General features: G+C 38.5%; 1 protein-coding gene across 20 annotated transcripts in view; it reads right to left on the bottom strand.

Moving 5' to 3' along the window:
* The window catches only part of SGIP1 (SH3GL interacting endocytic adaptor 1), a 209,823-nt gene that overhangs the window by 120,517 nt on the left and 72,307 nt on the right, over positions 1-16,999 (bottom strand). For all 20 annotated transcript variants that reach the window (XM_032870020.1, XM_032870021.1, XM_032870025.1 and 17 more), the window contains one exon: positions 1,067-1,130. In XM_032870020.1, coding sequence (XP_032725911.1) covers positions 1,067-1,130 — 64 coding nt within the window. The remainder of the gene's footprint in view (positions 1-1,066; positions 1,131-16,999) is intronic.

Here is a 16,999-nt window from a genome sequence, read left to right as displayed (position 1 = left end):
TTCTTAAGAAGTATTGAAAATTATATAATTCTCAGAAATACATTCCTAATTCAATCATTTGAAAAATTTGCAGGGCTAGGGTAAATGTAATTTCTATGTGATAATTATTTGTCAAAAGAAAAGCATAAACAAAAGGTAAGGACAGGAAATTTTTACATGTGAGATCTAGACACACACAAAAATTAGCTTCCTCCCCTTACAAAATTCTTTGCACCGTCTGGTTTAAAAGCCTTCAAGGCTTCAAGATTGCCCCTTGCCTAAGGAAGGAAGCCCAGACACCTCAGCCTGGCTCTTGAAGACCTTTCTAACTGCTCCTGATGTCCTTTTTAGCTTTGACATCCATTCCCACCTTTCCCTGTAGCCATCAGGTCGACAAACAGTCCTGGATATCTTGTCCTGAATACCTACTTGACTTTCCCATCTCTCTGCTTTGGCTGTTGTTCCCTTTGCCTGAGATGCCTGACTTCATCTTCTCCAAGTCCAAACTCAAGGCTCATCCCTCTCTGAGATTCCACTGATCATCTGTCCAAATGTGAATTTACCCACCCTCAAATTTCCATGAAATTTCATTTTTAATTGCGCATATGCAACTTACCACATATTAATTCATATTAGTAAGAATCAGACCAGCGTCTGCTGCCATTTACTGAGCATTTACTAAGTACTGGGTACCAAATGAGGCATTTCAACTATGTTATCTCATTTTGTTATATGAAAGATATTTCTTAGGTATGGTAGCTGTTTTATCTCATGATTTAGGAGTTCTTGGAGGACAAGGACACAGAGCAGTGTTTGAATCTTGTGCTCAAATTTATGCATGATAAAAATGTACAGAATGAAAACCTAAAGGTGAGAAATAAAGGTAGTGCTCTGCAGTTTCACCTGTGTCCCCAGAACTATTGATTTCCCCATCTTTTAATGTTCTTTTGAGGATTCTAGCCAAATAAGGAGTTTAATGGGCTCTTTATTCTGATGTACAGCTGACCACCCCATATGTGCGTTTCCACATGGCCACGTGTGGTCCCTCAGCTGCAGCTGAGCTATTATGCCCTCCCAAAGTACATACGTCGAATCAGTGTCCTTTTCTTTCTTCCGTATTCCAAAGGCCTTCCTTGTACGTTTTTTCAATCCTGTGGGAAAACAACAAAGGGTCAAGGAAATCTATTTTCTATTTGAGTGTCCCTAGCAACATTTAAGGGAATGATATTTTTAAAGTTCCAACACACCAGTTAAATTTGAACTTTCAAAAAGCAATGAAAATTTCTTCATTGGTATGTATGTGTCTGTGTGTGTGCACGTGCATATGACTCATTATTATTTCTGACAGATGTTTATCAAAGACTCAGCACTCTAAATTCTTAGCACTCTGAGCAACCTGAGAGAAAAGGAGAACAGGGCCAGATATAGAAAAGATTGTAAGCTTTTCTTAGATCATTGTTATTCAACACCAAATTTGTCTTTTGCCAAGAAACTAAATCATAGATTTAGATGAAGAGGAGTTTTGGGGTGAGACATATTCCTGAGACTAGGACAATTCCAAAATACAGGTCACGTGAACCATAACAAGAGAGCTACATCAATCGGACACATCTTGTGTCCCATAATCCCAACTAATCTTTTTCTACGTCCTCAATTTTGTGACAAGACTGATTATTAACCATTCTCTGGACATATCCCAACATCTGTACTCCAGTATCTCTCTCTTCTATAGTGGGTCTTACCTCTGGTTGAAGTGCTTTTCCTATTTAGATATTTAGAACTTTAACTCATCCTTCAAGGCCCAGCCAAATGCCACCTCCTTTGTGAGGACCTTGCAGTCCTAGTGGTGTAAGAAACTGACAATTCCATGACCCATCACCCCCAAAATGTTGCTCTTAGATGTATTATAATATATCAAACTGTTCCACTTAGTTCTTATGTCAATTTCCCACATAAGCTGTGAGCTTTTCTAGGACAGAGGCCAGTATCCCTTCTATATGTTCCTTACATATACATCTGGTACCTAGTATAGGTACCAGATAGTCTTTGTGGATTTAAAATACCTTCCAGGAAACATCATTCAGGCAGTATTGGGGTAACAAGACTCCCTTCTTCCATCTTGGACAAACCAAACACAATCTTGGTTTTTCCATTTTTATCCTATCAAGGCTCTATCTGGGATTCCTATTTCCTACATGTTTCATAGTCACATATGTGGCTTGTGTTTTATTTTATTTTATTTTATTTTATTTTTTCTGTGTTCCAAGATTAATCGTTTATGCACCACACCCAGGGCTCCATGTAGTATTGCATGCCCTCCTTAATACCCACCACCAGGCTCACCCATTCCCCCACCCCCTCCCTTCCAAAACCCTCAGTTTGTTTCTCAGAGTCCATAGTCTCTCATGGTTCACTTTCCCCTCCAATTTACCCTAATTTACTTTTCCTTTCCTTCTCCTAATGTCCTCCATGTTATTCCTTATGCTCCACTAGTAAGTGAAACCATATGATAATTGACTCTCTCTGCTTGATTTATTTCACTCAGCATAATCTCCTCCAGTCCTGTTGATACAAAAGTTGGGTATTCATCCTTTCTGATGGAGCAGTAATATTCCATTGTGTATATGGAGCATATCTTCTTTATCCAACCATCTGTTGAAGGGCATCTTGGCTCTATCCACAGTTTGGTGATTGTGGCCATTGCTGCTATGAACATTGGGGTACATACGGCCCTTTTTTTCACTACATCTGTATTTTGGGGGTAAATGCCCAGTAGTGCAATTGCAGGGTCATAGGGTAGCTCTATTTTTAATTTCTTAAGGAATCTCCACACTGTTTCCCAAAGTGATAGCACCAACTTGCATTCCCACTAACAGTTTAAGAGGGTTCCTCTTCACATCCTCTCCAACACTTGTTGTTTCCTGTCCTAATCATTTTGGCCATTCTAACTGGTATAATGTTGTATCTCAATGAGATTTTGATGTGAATTTCCCTAATGGCTAATGATGATGAACATTTTTTCATGTGTCTGTTAGCCATTTGTATGTCTTCTTTGTAGAAATGTCTGTTTATGTCTTCTGCCCATTTTTTGACATGATTATCTGTTTTTTGGGTGTTGAGTTTGAGTTCTTTATAGATCTTGGATAACACAACAAGGATGCCTAAGATTTTGATGTGAATTTCCCTAATGCTAATGATGATGAACATTTTTTCATGTGTCTGTTAGCCATTTGTATGTCTTCTTTGGAGAAATGTCTGTTTACGTCTTCTGCCCATTTTTTGACATGATTATCTGTTTTTTGGGTGTTGAGTTTGAGGAGTTCTTTATAGATCTTGGATAACATAACAAGGATGCCTACTCTTACCACTGTTGTTCACAATAGTACTAGAATTCCTAGCAATAGCAATCAGACAACAACAAGAAATAAAAGGTATTCAAATTGGGAAAGAAGAAATCAAACTCTCTCTCTTCGCAGATGACATGATATTTTATATGGAAAACCCAAAAGATTCCACCCCAAACTACTAGAACTCATACAGAAATTCAGTAATGTGGCAGGATACAAAATCAATGCACAGAAATCAGTTGCTCTTATACACTAACAATGAAAATACAGAAAGGGAAATTAGAGAATTGATTCCATTTCCTAGAGCACCAAGAACCATAAGATATGGGGCACCTGGGTGGCTCAGAGGGTTAAAGACTCTGCCTTCAGCTCAGGTCATGATCTCGGGGTCCTGGGATCAATCCCCACATCGGACTCTCTGCTCAGCGGTGAGCCTGCTCCCCCCCACCCACCTGCCTCTCTGCCTACTTGTGATCTGTCTCTCTCTGTCAAATAAATAAATAAAGTCTTTACCAAAAAAAAAAAAAAAAAACCCATAAGATACCTTGGAATAAACTAACCAAAGAGGTAAAGGATCTGTACTCGGGGAACTACAGAACACTCATGAAAGAAATTGAAGAAGACACAAAAAGATGGAAAAGCAGTCCATGCTCATGGATTGGAAGAATAAACATTGCTAAAATGTCTATACTGCCCAGAGCAATCTATACTTTCAATGCCATCCCAATCAAAATTCCTCCAGCATTTTTCAAAGTGCTAGATCAAACAATCCTAAAATTTGTATGGAGCCAGAAAAGATACCGAATTGCTAAGGAAATGTTGAAAAAGAAAAACAAAGCTGGGGGCATCACGTTGCCTGATTTCAAGCTTCACTATAAAGCTGTGATCACCAAGACAGCATGGTACTGTCACACAAAAACAAACACATAGACCAACGGAACAGAGTAGAGAGTTCAGATATGGACCCTCAACTCTTTGGTCAAATAATCTTTGACAAAACAGGAAAAAATATCCAGTGGAAAAAAAAGACAGTCTCTTCAATAATTGGTGCTGGGAAATTTGGACAGCTATGTATAGAAGAATGAAACTTGACCATTCTCTTCCACCATTCACAAAGATAAATTCAAATGGAGAAAGACCTCAATGTGAGTCAGGAATCTATCAAAATCCTAGAGGAGAACATGGGAAGTAACCTTGTTGACATTGGACACAACAACTGCTTTCAAGATATGTCTCCAAAGGCAAAGGAAACAAAAGTGAAAATGAACTTTTGGGACTTCATCAAGATAAAAACCTTCTGTACAGCAAAGGAAACAGTTAACAAAACAAAGAGGCAACCCACAGAATGGGAGAAGATATTCACAAATGACACTATAGACAAAGTGGCTTTTGTTTCTTAGTATCATTCAGATATACTAAATGCCTTATATTTCAATACCTTAGACTTGTTGGGTGCGTAGGTGGCTCAGTTGGTTAAGTGTGTGACTCCTGATTTCAGCTCAGGTCATGATCTTAGGGTTGTGAGATTGAGCCCTTCATCGAGCCCCAAACTGAGTCCTGCATTGAGCCCTGCATTGGGTCTCAAGCTCAGCAAAGTCTGCTTGAGATTCTCTTTCCCTCTGTCCCTCCCCCTACTTGTGCACCAATACTCTCTCTCTTAAAAAAATAAATAAATATTTAAAACAAAAACAAAAACAAAACCCTTAGACTTGCTACTGGTGGTTTGGAAAGTCTTTTTGACAAATTGGAACTGGAAAAGTCCCTGAATTTCAGGATTTGTTTGGCACTAACAGGTGGAACAAAGGGAAAAACATTGACAGAATCAGAGACTTGATGACACCTTCTTCCAAAACATGTGAGTCAGCCCAAACTGCTCAGATTATCTGAGTTATTCATTATCAGGCTCTCAGGATTCTACTCATATATAATCCCCATAATGCCTCTATTCAATCTAATTTTGTATTTTAATAGTCATTCTGTTTAAGATCCCTAGGTCTTCAAAATGTCAATGTTTGTTTAAAAAAGACCTCTTCCCACATTACGCTAAGCTCTTCTTCATTATTCTTCTTCACATGACTTTATAGGAAAACTTACTGACATTTAAAACTACCCACCCTTAATATCTAGGAACATCTTCTCCTCATTCATTTTCAATTTGAATTGTTAAAAACTTTCTTCCTTCTCACCTCTAATTGCCTTATCCCCTTATAGGAAAAATACAGTGACAATCATCATTTCCTTGTCATAATTTTTCTTGGGTTCAAGTCTCTTTACTGGCCTCTCCATGCTTCTAATTCAGGTTTGGGGTCACAAAGAATGCTACACTTCATCAATCACTACTGATTTCTATAGGACTATAAAACAAATGCTATCATTATTTTATGTTTTCAAGTCATTTCATTTTCTGTAATTTGACCATGAGATGAGACAGCACGCTCTACCAAATAGATCAGTAAATACACATAAGTTCCAGTAACTCTTGCATTAAGTTAGTAACAGAACAGGCAATAGTAGTTTTCCATAAGCTCTGTCCTGTTTTTGACCACCAAATTTGGACAACAGCCAACATGAACTAGGTCATGAACATCAATGAACTGTCCATTTTCCAGTGAAATGTGCACTGGATCAGGATTCAGGAGAAAGAGTCCATTTCCAGCATCATTTTCATTAAAAAAAGATTTTATTTATTTACTTTAGAGATAATTAGAGTGGGGGGAAGGTCAGAGGGAATAGGACAAGTAGACTCTGCACTGAGTGTGGAGCCAAACATGGGGCTTGATCTCATAACTCTGAAATCATGACCTGAGCTGAAACCAAGAATCAGAAGCTTAACCAACTGAGTCACCTAGGTGCCCCCAGCATCATTTTTAAGTACATAGTTTAATACAAGTTTTATTTCTTTGTGTTTCAATCTCCCAGTCTACAATAAATCAGTCAATATTAAGGGATGAAAGAATTTGCACACATTCACAAAATGCTATGCCAATCTGTAATTTTAACTTCACAGAAAGTTATATTTCCTGTACCTGGAATACATTCCTATATATGGAATATATAGAGGAATATACTAGATGTGACAGTCCAGAAAAACAGAACTAATCAAGTGTCAAATAAAAGAAAACGTTGGAAACATTTTTCCCCCTTGAGAAGTGGAAAGATTTGAGAAATATGGGAAATTATGAAGATAACTCTAAAAGACTAAAGCAAACAAATTAATGAGATTTAGAAGTTATTTATATCTTAACAGCTACTCGAGATGATCCAGGAAGAAAAACAATCATACCAACTGTGTTAAAAGTAAATGTATATGTGTTGTAATGACTTTTGAGAGTTCATTAAAAAATATTCCAAGAAAGTTTTTGAAAGAGAGTAATAATAGTCAAAAGATCTTATAGGAATAACAAATTCAAGACATTATGTCTGATAATCTAATAAGCTTCAGAAACACAATAGACACTTCTGATTCCAGAACTTCATAAAAATTTTAAAGTCAATTTCTACAGTAGAATTGTTTTTAGGCTGGGTCATGAGTATTTGTCAACTATACTTTACAAAAATGGGGGGGGATCACTTGTTTTTAAGAAATAAAGTAACTATTCCCTTGTCAATACCAAAACAAAGAGATATTAAGAGAAAGAACTTTTTGTCTTGATGATCTTGGGCTACAATGGTTCTCTTCCAAGTTGCAGAAGTGAGAATGTCCTCTTGCAGGACTGCAATCTCGGGTCAGTCACAGATGAAGTGTAGCCTGTGTCTCTAGCTCCTCTCCATCTAATTTAGATTTCTTTTAGTTTCCTTCGGTATTATGATAGGAGCCAGTCGTGTTTGGGAACAACAACAAAATTGAAAAGAGACTGATTATCTAAGAGGGTGGGAAAGCTCATTTCAAAATAGGCCGTCCTGGATATGATGTTACCAGATAATAAAACAAAGCCATAGGCACAGAAATTGACAATAGTGATAGCACAAACACAAAATACAGAAGAAGAAGTTTTATCACTTCAATATTATTGGTACCATTACTGAGGTCCTACCTATGGACCAGCTGCTTTGCATCTATGTGAAAAAGTAGGGGGGTGTTTTCTTCTCAAATGATGATGAGCCTGAGGGTGGCCAAGGTTAGGTTTTACTATCACCATCTCCAGGGAGGAAATTGGAGGCTCCTTTACCCCTGCTGCTCCCCAGAAATTCTTCAGGACTTTGTCCTAGGTTCCTCTACACTCTCTCCCTGGGACAATCACATGGTTTCACTTGCCCTCTGTATATAAATGAACCCTGAATCTATAGGTCAGGCCCAATACTATCTCATGAGTCTCTGAATATATAATACTTGTTACACTTAAGCTTCTATAAATAGATGTAGGATTTCTTCAAAAGCCTTTAGGCTCCACTTATACACATGCAATTAAATCCATAAAAGAAGGTCTGATCATTTAGTTTACTATCATTTTCTGAATAAAATTCCCCTTAAAATGAAATGGTTCTCATGGTGACAGATGGTAACAACACTTACTGTGGTAAACACTGCATAATACATGGAATTGTCAAATCACTATGTTGCACACCTGAAACTAACATAACATTGTATGTCAACTGTACTATCATAATAATATTGCAATAATAAAATTATTGTGCTATTCGATAATTTAAAAATTAATGGAATCTTTCTCCAGCAACAGATAAATGGATAGATAAAATGTGGTTTGCCCATATGTAAAATATATTTCTTATGACAGGTCCAGAAAGTTTGAAGGTATTTTTTTTAATCTTAAAAAAACCCTTTAAATTTAAAACACAAATTGGGTTAACTAGTGTTTTTCTTGAAACTTCCCTGAAATAATTAAAAAAAAAAAAAAGAAAATCAAGATACCTTAAAACTTCCTGGCTTTAAGGGTACACAACTCTGTAGATAAAGAAAAAACAGTACAGCAGAAAAAAATTACCTTTATCCATTTTCTTTCCTCCTGAGTACAACTGTTCTATAGGAATTCATTAAACAAATACTAAATTCTGAATTTGACCCTTTAAAGGCTACAAAAACAAAATTGTTCAGAGGGGACTTCCCAAAAGAGCAATTTGGACTCTGTATTAATGTATGTCAAACATCAAAATCAGAACCTCCAGGGTTTTGGCTTGCTTGGTTTTATATCTTCTGCTTTATCTTTTTTTTAAATTGCACTTGAAATATTTCTTTCCCTAAAAATGAAGACTGGTCCTATCGATGGACAAGTTGAGGCAACGGTCCTGGAACTGAGTCCAGAGAAGGAGACATCAAGGTGTGAAAATCCTCTAGGCAGGAGCTGAGGACCAGCCACACAGAACACACTGCTGGCCTTAACCAGAGATGCTGTCCTGCCACATGGGAGTATATAACTGGAGAGTCCTGCCATTGACCTCCTCCTTTCTGTCCTCATCCAGAATTCCTGACGTTCCACTGCTAGCTGGTAGGACAACAACAAGGAGAGGCCGAACTTAGAATAGTCATTGTCCTATCAGCACATTTACAGCTACTGGCTTATCCTCTGAAGGGGCTGAGATGGTCAGACAACTGGGATGGGTGCAGCAGACAGGAGAGGAGCCAAGGGCAAAGCCAGGTTCTAACACTAGGGGAGAGTGGGCCTGTGGGGTGAGGGGGACACAATCTGTGTATCTGGTTGTTGGGAGAAAGAGCTCCTTCACTCATCTTCACTCATCTCACAATCTTGCTTACATGGCTTTCACTGATAACTCTTCGTTGTGTTAACACACTCTTATAAACATATTGCCTATGAAATTATTGAGAAGGCGCTACTTTTGGAGATCATCTTCCTGGGGTGTACTTGGTTCTTCCACTTCCACCTCTCCCAAAACTGCTTCTGAGCAGAGCTTGGACAAGGCAAGTCCTGGGCGCAAAGCCAGCTCTAGAGCGATCTATTGGTCTGGAAGAAGAAGGAGCAAGAGGAGGAGCGGTAGCAGGGACAGCTGCTTCGGGCTGGTATATAAACCACAGTTCATGGAGAAGCACAGATCATGCCCTCATGTATCTCCCCAGGAGCCTGAACATGTTTCCTCCCAGAAACACAAGCAGGAGACACAGCAGAAAGAATCAGAACGCATGGAATTTGAAATCCAAAGACGGAATCAAACACCAACCTGACCTATTGGTGGCTGTCACTGGCAGCAAAACTTACAGAGAAGCTAAGAGCCACGTGTTATTTTTAATGTAAGATTTATTTGACACAGGGCATGAGGTTTGGAGGAATAATCCCAGTTCCCCCCTCTGTGATCACCAAGCGTGAGGGGCAGCTAGCCCTTGTTCATAGAGTGCCTCGCGTGTACTTAGCACTTTACACAGACTAACCCTTTCAACAAGCCTCCAAGTCATTACCAATCCCCTATTTTATGGATTAAGAAACAGACTCAAAGTAATTAAATTCCTCTTCGAGCGTCACTAAACAAACAAGCAATAAGATGATCTGATCCAGGTGTGTTTGACTCGAAAGCAAGGCAGCGTCTCACGGGGTGGTCGTGAGGATCCCTGTAGTATCCAGAGCAACGCCTGGGGCGTGCTGAATGCACCATCACTATTTGTTTAACAATTTTTTAAAAACTGTTTAAAAAAAAGTTTAACAAACTCGAAGTTTGTATAATAATTAAAACAAAAACAAATGACTTTATCTGATATTTGCAATATACATTCCATTGATGTTCAGTTTTCTGATATTCATTCGTGTATACAGAAGTACCGGGAAAGGATAAGAAGTATTGGGGAAGGATAAGGAGCTCCAACTACACAGGATGGACCCACCGGAATAGAGACTCGGGGAGAAGGGTGTACTGTGACCTCACCACGTTTTTAGGTGAAGAATGTGTATCATGGCCTATCAAGAGGCTTGGGGTAGCTCAAAATGCATATCATAAATAAAAATGAATCGATGTCATTTATTAAGTACTTATAAGGGCTTAGGAAATACCTAAGGAAGCTCTTTATCTGAGCCCAATACAACCTCATAAGGTGGGAGTTATTACTGTATTGACTGTATTGATTCTACACCAGCAGGCTGGAGGAGGAACCAGTATAACTGAGAGACCACTCTCAGAGTTCCTTCTGCCCGACTCCAGAATCCACACTCTTCTGTCTTTGGAATATCTTTAGTGTCCGTTGTCACAACTCACTTTGTTCTCTTATTAAACAAACAAACAAACAAAAGGCAACTCTATTTTTTTTAATTGAAAGACATTTTTAGGAAAATTGGGATGTACATTTCTTACACAAAATCTGTATTTTGCATGTTGAGATCTTTGTATGTTACCCAGCGAACATAAGGAGACCCAATAGATGTTTGCTAAATGGATTATTTCTGTAATAAATGTAAATTTTCAGCCTGAGCCTTCATCAGCTCGGAGGGTTACTCAAAGGTGAATCGCATGTAATGGAATTATTTATTTTCTGCAGGAACCCAGGCCAAGCATTTAGTCTCAGTAATAAAAAACAGGCAAATTTAATTGCCCTGGGCACAATGCCCCATATTGACAGCAACCCTAGACTGGCAATATCTATTCATTATGATAGTCACTGTATTTCTGTCAGGAAAGATTAAGATGCGCTGCACATCAGCTCTTCCTCTAAGTTTGAAATAGGGGTAATATAATCCAATTCAGATTCTCTGTCATAGGGTCTTACAGAACAATGTAAGACCTGTTAAGATGGAGGTCAGTCCCTCCCATGATTTCTTTGTGATGTTTATGATTTTCAGTACCTAGACTACTGCCTAAGATCTGGGAACTGCTTAATAAAAGTGAGTTCTAGGAAGTATAGAAAGTCGAGTCAGGCTTACCTAACTAGGTACTGCTAGGTACTGTGCTAGCAGTACCTGGCACATGGTAGTCACTCAGCAAATGTTTGCTAGTTGCTCACACAATGCTAACCAAAATTGTCCCAAATTGTTGGGCATGTGCCCTTTGCTCTGAATGCTCTAGCTTCATTTTCATGTGACTCAAAGGAAATCCAAGTGTTCTCTGTAGTTAGTGTAAGCACAAAGATGGTACCCCACCATTCTGAGCGAGCTGAGCCTACTGGGAGAAATGTGTGTCCTGATAATATGCTCCATTAGTATTGGATTGCAAAAGGGTCTGAGCAGGATGGCACCTTGAAGTTCAGATTTGATGTGTGAGAGTTCATGTTAATGGCATGAAAATGGAAATTGCTAAAGGCAATTAAGAACTTCAAGGACTAAAAACAGTGATGACTTAAAAAAAAAAGAAATATTTGACATTTTGGTGACATGGAAGAAAATGTTAAAGAGTAGATGGTCACAGAACAGATTTGCCATAAAAGGACTTAAGGCAAATCTGTTCTGTGTTTGTTATGCTATTATTAATGGGATGAAGGAGCTGAGTAGAATTAGGAAGAATTTTAAGCAGGTGAGCAGCCTCCATTAAGATTTAAGTATCAAGATCCATGGTAAGCAGATGTAGTTATAATGAAAAGTAGGTTTGAACTCTGAGAGATATGAGTTCAAATATCTTCTCTACCTCCTGGGGCAAGTAACTTAACCTCTCTGCGTTTCATTTTTCTCAGCTCTGTATCATAAAAGCTTCTTATAAAGTTTAAGATGAGAATAAAAGTTCTGTATAACACCTAAAATATATTGTGCACCACCTTATAGAGATTTCTCTTGCCTGTCTTAGTTTTGATAGTTACAAAACAATTGGAAATCACCCATTTTAACTGATTACATAAGAGCAACTAAATGCCTAATTCATAGATCTATTCCTTTAGAAATGAAAATACATAAAAAATTTTTTAAAAATCGAATTTTCAAAATCTTGAGCTTTCTTTGGTTACAGGTTTGTAACCAAACAATTTTTTTTTTTAAGTTTTATTTATTTATGGGGAGCCTGGGTGGCTCAGAGGGTTAAGCCTCTGCCTTCGGCTCAGGTTCTGATCTCAGGGACCTGGGATCAAGCCCCACATCGGGCTTTCTGCTCAGCAGGGAGCCTGCTTCCCCATCTCTCTCTGCCTGCCTCTCTGCCTACTTGTGATCTCTCTGTCAAATTAAATAAAATCTTTAAAAAAAAAGTTAAAAAAAGAGATTTATTTATTTATTTTTAGAGAGAGAGCAAGCGCATGTGTGGGTGCCAGCAGGGGTTGGGGCAGAGGAAGAGGAAGAGGAAGAGAATCCTCAAGCAGATTTCCCAGTGAGCTCCTGGAGCCTGGCTTCACAGAGCTCAATCCCAGGACCCTGAAATTATGACCTGAGCCAAAATCGAGTCAGACTCTTAACCAACTGAGCCACCCAGGTGCCCCTAAAAACAAGTTTGGTTTTAATAACAAAACCAAACTTGGGCCCAGGAAATGTAATTTACTGACATCTGTCGCAAAAAATAAGTGGGGATTACAAGATTCAGTCTTTTAAAGAAACACAACTATCTTCTTTACCAGAAAAAAACAGCATTGATGAAGCCTTTATGAAATGCAAATCTATTACAAACTGAATCAGCGGGCCTTCTCAGTGTGATTTGAAAATAAGCCAATGTTACTTCTACTCGGATTAGCGGTCTATGGAATTTGGAGTTTCCTGCCCCCCCACCCCACCGAGGAGGAGAAACCCTCGTTTTGCTTGGAAAATAACACTGCAAACACTCATAAAATTAATTTGACCTGTCCCATGAGAACTTTGTTCTACAAAATGGTTTCCCTCTTCTTCACTGTTCTCTCTCATTCTCTGTCTCCACATTCATCAATTCTCTTCTCCACCGTCCATCTCCTGTCCCTCTCCTGTCTGACATTGACATGTAAACTAAATTGAAGCTAATGATCCTGCTCAGAGAGACTCTGGTTTTCAGGCATAAACAGAAAAATTCAATTGAATTGTAATTCACCAAATTTCATTTCCAAAACACTCCATGAAAATAATCCAAAAGAAAGCAAACTGGACAATAACAGAGATCCTTTTTCATATGCCCTTGTCTTTTTATATTTCATCTGGAGCAGAAGGAGCAAGTACTTTGGTAAAAACTTTTAAGTTGTTACTATAAGTACCATTTAGTGCTCTGAATTAAATTCTTCAAAGGTGAATTTAAAAAGAAAGCTGGAACACATCTTACATAAAATTCTTGCGGTTTATTTCTAGCCTACCAAGTGGAGGCACAGAGACGGACAAGGGGAAAGGAGATTTACATGGTGATGTTAATTCAATACTTTATAGGCTATTACCCAACTTTTTGTAGTAAGAACCCATGAAGGCTACTTCCAAAATGGACTAGAAATGGTTTTAAAAATTAAAGTGTGGATGCCTGGGTGGCTCAGGTGGTCAAGCAGCTGCCTTCAGCTCAGGTCATGATCCTGGAGTCCCGGGATTGAGTCCCGCTTCGGTGGGGAGTCCCCTCCCTGCTCAGTAGGGAGTCTGCTTCTCCCTCTGACCCTCTCCCCTTCTCATCCTCTGTCTTTTTAAAAAGATCAGTTATCAGATAAACAAGCACACACAAAAAAAGGGTTCAAAAGGGAACTAAATACAGAATTTAGCTCTAAGTTCTTTTGAGAGGTCTTAGAGGCCTCTGGGATGCATTTGGATTGATCCCATTTACAAGATTTATAATGATAATGATTATCCATTCCCCTGTCCTCCATCCCTTCCTCCATCCATCCTCCCACCCACCCATTCTTTGGCTATAAATCCCATTAGATAACAAAATTCATTTTTATGAAATTATTCCTGTGGGATAACATAAATCTATCAAGTTGCAATGAAAACCTGGTCCCCTTTTGTCTATTCTCATTGGAGGTATAAAATATCAAGTTAACCCTCTTGGGAAATTAACCCTTGGTAGGCTTGCAGATTTATCAAGCAATCTACTTAGCTTGGCTAAATGGTCATATTATTGTCCCTTTCTATATTTATAAATCTTACATTCCAAACATTTATACTGATGTTTGTTACTCTACTGATGATTCTCTGGTTTTAGTTCCTCATACTTGACCTAGCAAGCTCAGAATGGAAATTTTTCCATATTGGTCAGTATTCTCTTCATTGATATCCCAGTATTGGCCAAGGATATAACCTTTTATTCAGTGCCTAGCATCATGCAATCTCCAGCGAATTTGTGATCACTATCAGATCTCCTCATCTCCTTGTTCGGAGGTTGATAGAATGGGAACCCGTTGAACATCTATCATGTACCAGGGACTCTTCTGGGCTAGGGATACAGTATCTAATATTATCCTTGAATTATGTGATATCACAGATCAGTTACTAAAACCCCCAAACACCCATCTTCAATGAAGTAGCTGCTACCCATTTTAGCTCTTTCTTATCTATTCATCAGCGTGACATATATGCATAGTTGTGTGGTTGAGGTGAAGAGTGACATAAAATGAGGAAGTCAGGGGCCGGGTCATACAAGTTCTTGAAGGTTGAATTAAGGACTTTAGACTTTTAAGAGCAATGGGCAGTCACTGAAAGCGTTTGAGCAGAAAAGTAACGTCATCTATTACCTAGTTCCAGAAACCTCCCAAAGTAATTAACTTGTTTAATGTCATTATGATATGCTAACTAAGTGAGTGTTTTCTAGATCATCAAAAGACAAAATTACATTGAGTATTCTTTGGTGTCAAAAGTACTATGTTATGCTAGTTATCTGAAAACTAATATTTGAGTATAGTTTTGGTATGGAAACTCAAACCAAAGTATTTAATTTGCCAGAAGAGCAGAATTTTTTGAAGAGTCTATTTATTTATTTGAGGGAGAGAGAGAAAGAAAGAGAGAGCACGCAAGAGTGGTGGGGATGGGCAAGGGGAGAGAGAGAAGCAGACTCACTGCTGAGCAGGGAGCCTGATGTGGGGCTCTATCCCAGGACCCTGAGATCATGACCTGAGCTGAAGGCAGACACTTAAACAACTTAGCCATTCAGGTGCCCCCAGAAAACTTGAATTCTTGAACATTTTTTACTTCTTAAGAGTTACCATTTATGACAGTGTGGACATATATCAGTTTTGATAGTCCTAATTGAGATTCAAACTAATTAAGAGCCTTCTGTTTAAATCTCTATAACTCCTGAACTTATACCCCTCACAGAGTTTTGTTACGCTTGCAGTCAGTCTCAAAATCAGATTCTAGCTTTATCACTAATCAGCTGTGTGAAGCTGGAAAAAAAAAAATCAGTTAATCACTCCAGACTTTGGCTTCCTGAACTGTAAAATAACTGCTTTCCATGATTATTGTATTAGATAAGAAAATGAGTCAGATATGTAACTTAAATATTACCCAAGCAGAAAGGAGTATCATTATTTGTTTGATTATTATCATCATTTTAATTGAGGGTTGAAAAACAGTAAACGGTGGTAGTATATACCATCTAAAAGGAAAGTATCCAATCCAGTGAAAAGAGTAAGATCCCTCTCTTTCCTTGTTAAAATGAAAAAGGAAGGAAAATCCATTTCTCCTCACAAACCATCTAGTTACACTTTCCAGTTGCTTCTGTTGGATATGTTCACTTAAAGATTCTATAAATTCTTGCCTACTTTTCACCAATCTCACAAGATAATGACACATGTTCACGTGAACCATGGATAATCAAAAACTGAAATTCCAAGACAGATCTTTGTCAGGGGCTACCCCCTGCCCCACCCCCCCAAACAAGTAAAATGGTACCATCATTCCCCAAGATGTTTCATCTAGAAACCTAACAACCACCTTTGATTTCTCCTTTCCCTTTCTTTCCACAGCCAATCCATCAGGGAGTGCTGTTAGATCTATGTTTTATATATAACCAATCTGTTTACCTAGGTTCCTTCCATCTCTTAGATCTGTCACCTTTAACATGGCCTCTAAGGTTGCTGTAGAAGAGGAAGAGAGCATGAGAAAGACACCTCAGATGCGGTTACTACCTCAGCCAGGAAAGACAGTTCTACCTAGATACCATTGACCAGAAGTGTACGGCGTATATAGCAAATGGTCTCACCCAGATGTAAGAGGTACTGAAAAGAGACTCCCTGCCTGCGAAGCAATTCCCCAGCAACAGCTTTGCACAGCTAATTGTCTCCTTCTATCCACGTGGATGAAAGGTACTATTGCTTCTCTACAGCCATGAGCTCTGGTCCCATATAATGAACTGGTTCTGCCACTTGCTACTTATGTTTCTTTCAATAAATTTATACCTCTCTCAGCCTCAGTATTCTCATCCATAAAATGAATCTTATGTCACAGGATTGCTATGAAAACTAAATAAATCATGCATATAATGTCCTTAGCAAAATCAGTGGCTTGTCACAATCGTTATTGTCTAAAAATTGAGCCTGAATATAAAACTGATCCCACGATACATTCTTAAAGTTTTTGGATTAATAAACATCTATGCTATGGTTTACTGATTTAAGTCTCCCCCCCCTAAAGGTTTATGGTTGAAGAAGTCTTTGAGGTTTCTAACCATCTCCCCCAAATCATAAATTAGGCCAAATTTTTTGTTCTTGGAAGGGGGTTTTAATCAGCTTACATTAAAGGACAAAAAAGAGGAAATAACACAGCACAACTGACAGGTAATTAAGTTACAGAATAGCAGGGTGGAGATCAGCATCTGCTTTGATACTAGATTAGCAAAACAAAAGCCCTGACAGAGGAAAGCAATCGTCCCACAGCCACACAGAGTATTACAGGGGGAGCTAGACTAAAACCTTTACGCTTTTCTTTGGTCCA

Source organism: Lontra canadensis, unplaced genomic scaffold (genome assembly GCF_010015895.1).
Source record: "Lontra canadensis isolate GAN:19392208 unplaced genomic scaffold, GSC_riverotter_1.0 scaffold40, whole genome shotgun sequence".
Taxonomy (NCBI): domain Eukaryota; kingdom Metazoa; phylum Chordata; class Mammalia; order Carnivora; family Mustelidae; genus Lontra; species Lontra canadensis.
Note: the sequence above shows the minus strand (reverse complement) of the source record. Positions and strands in the feature narration are given on the sequence as shown.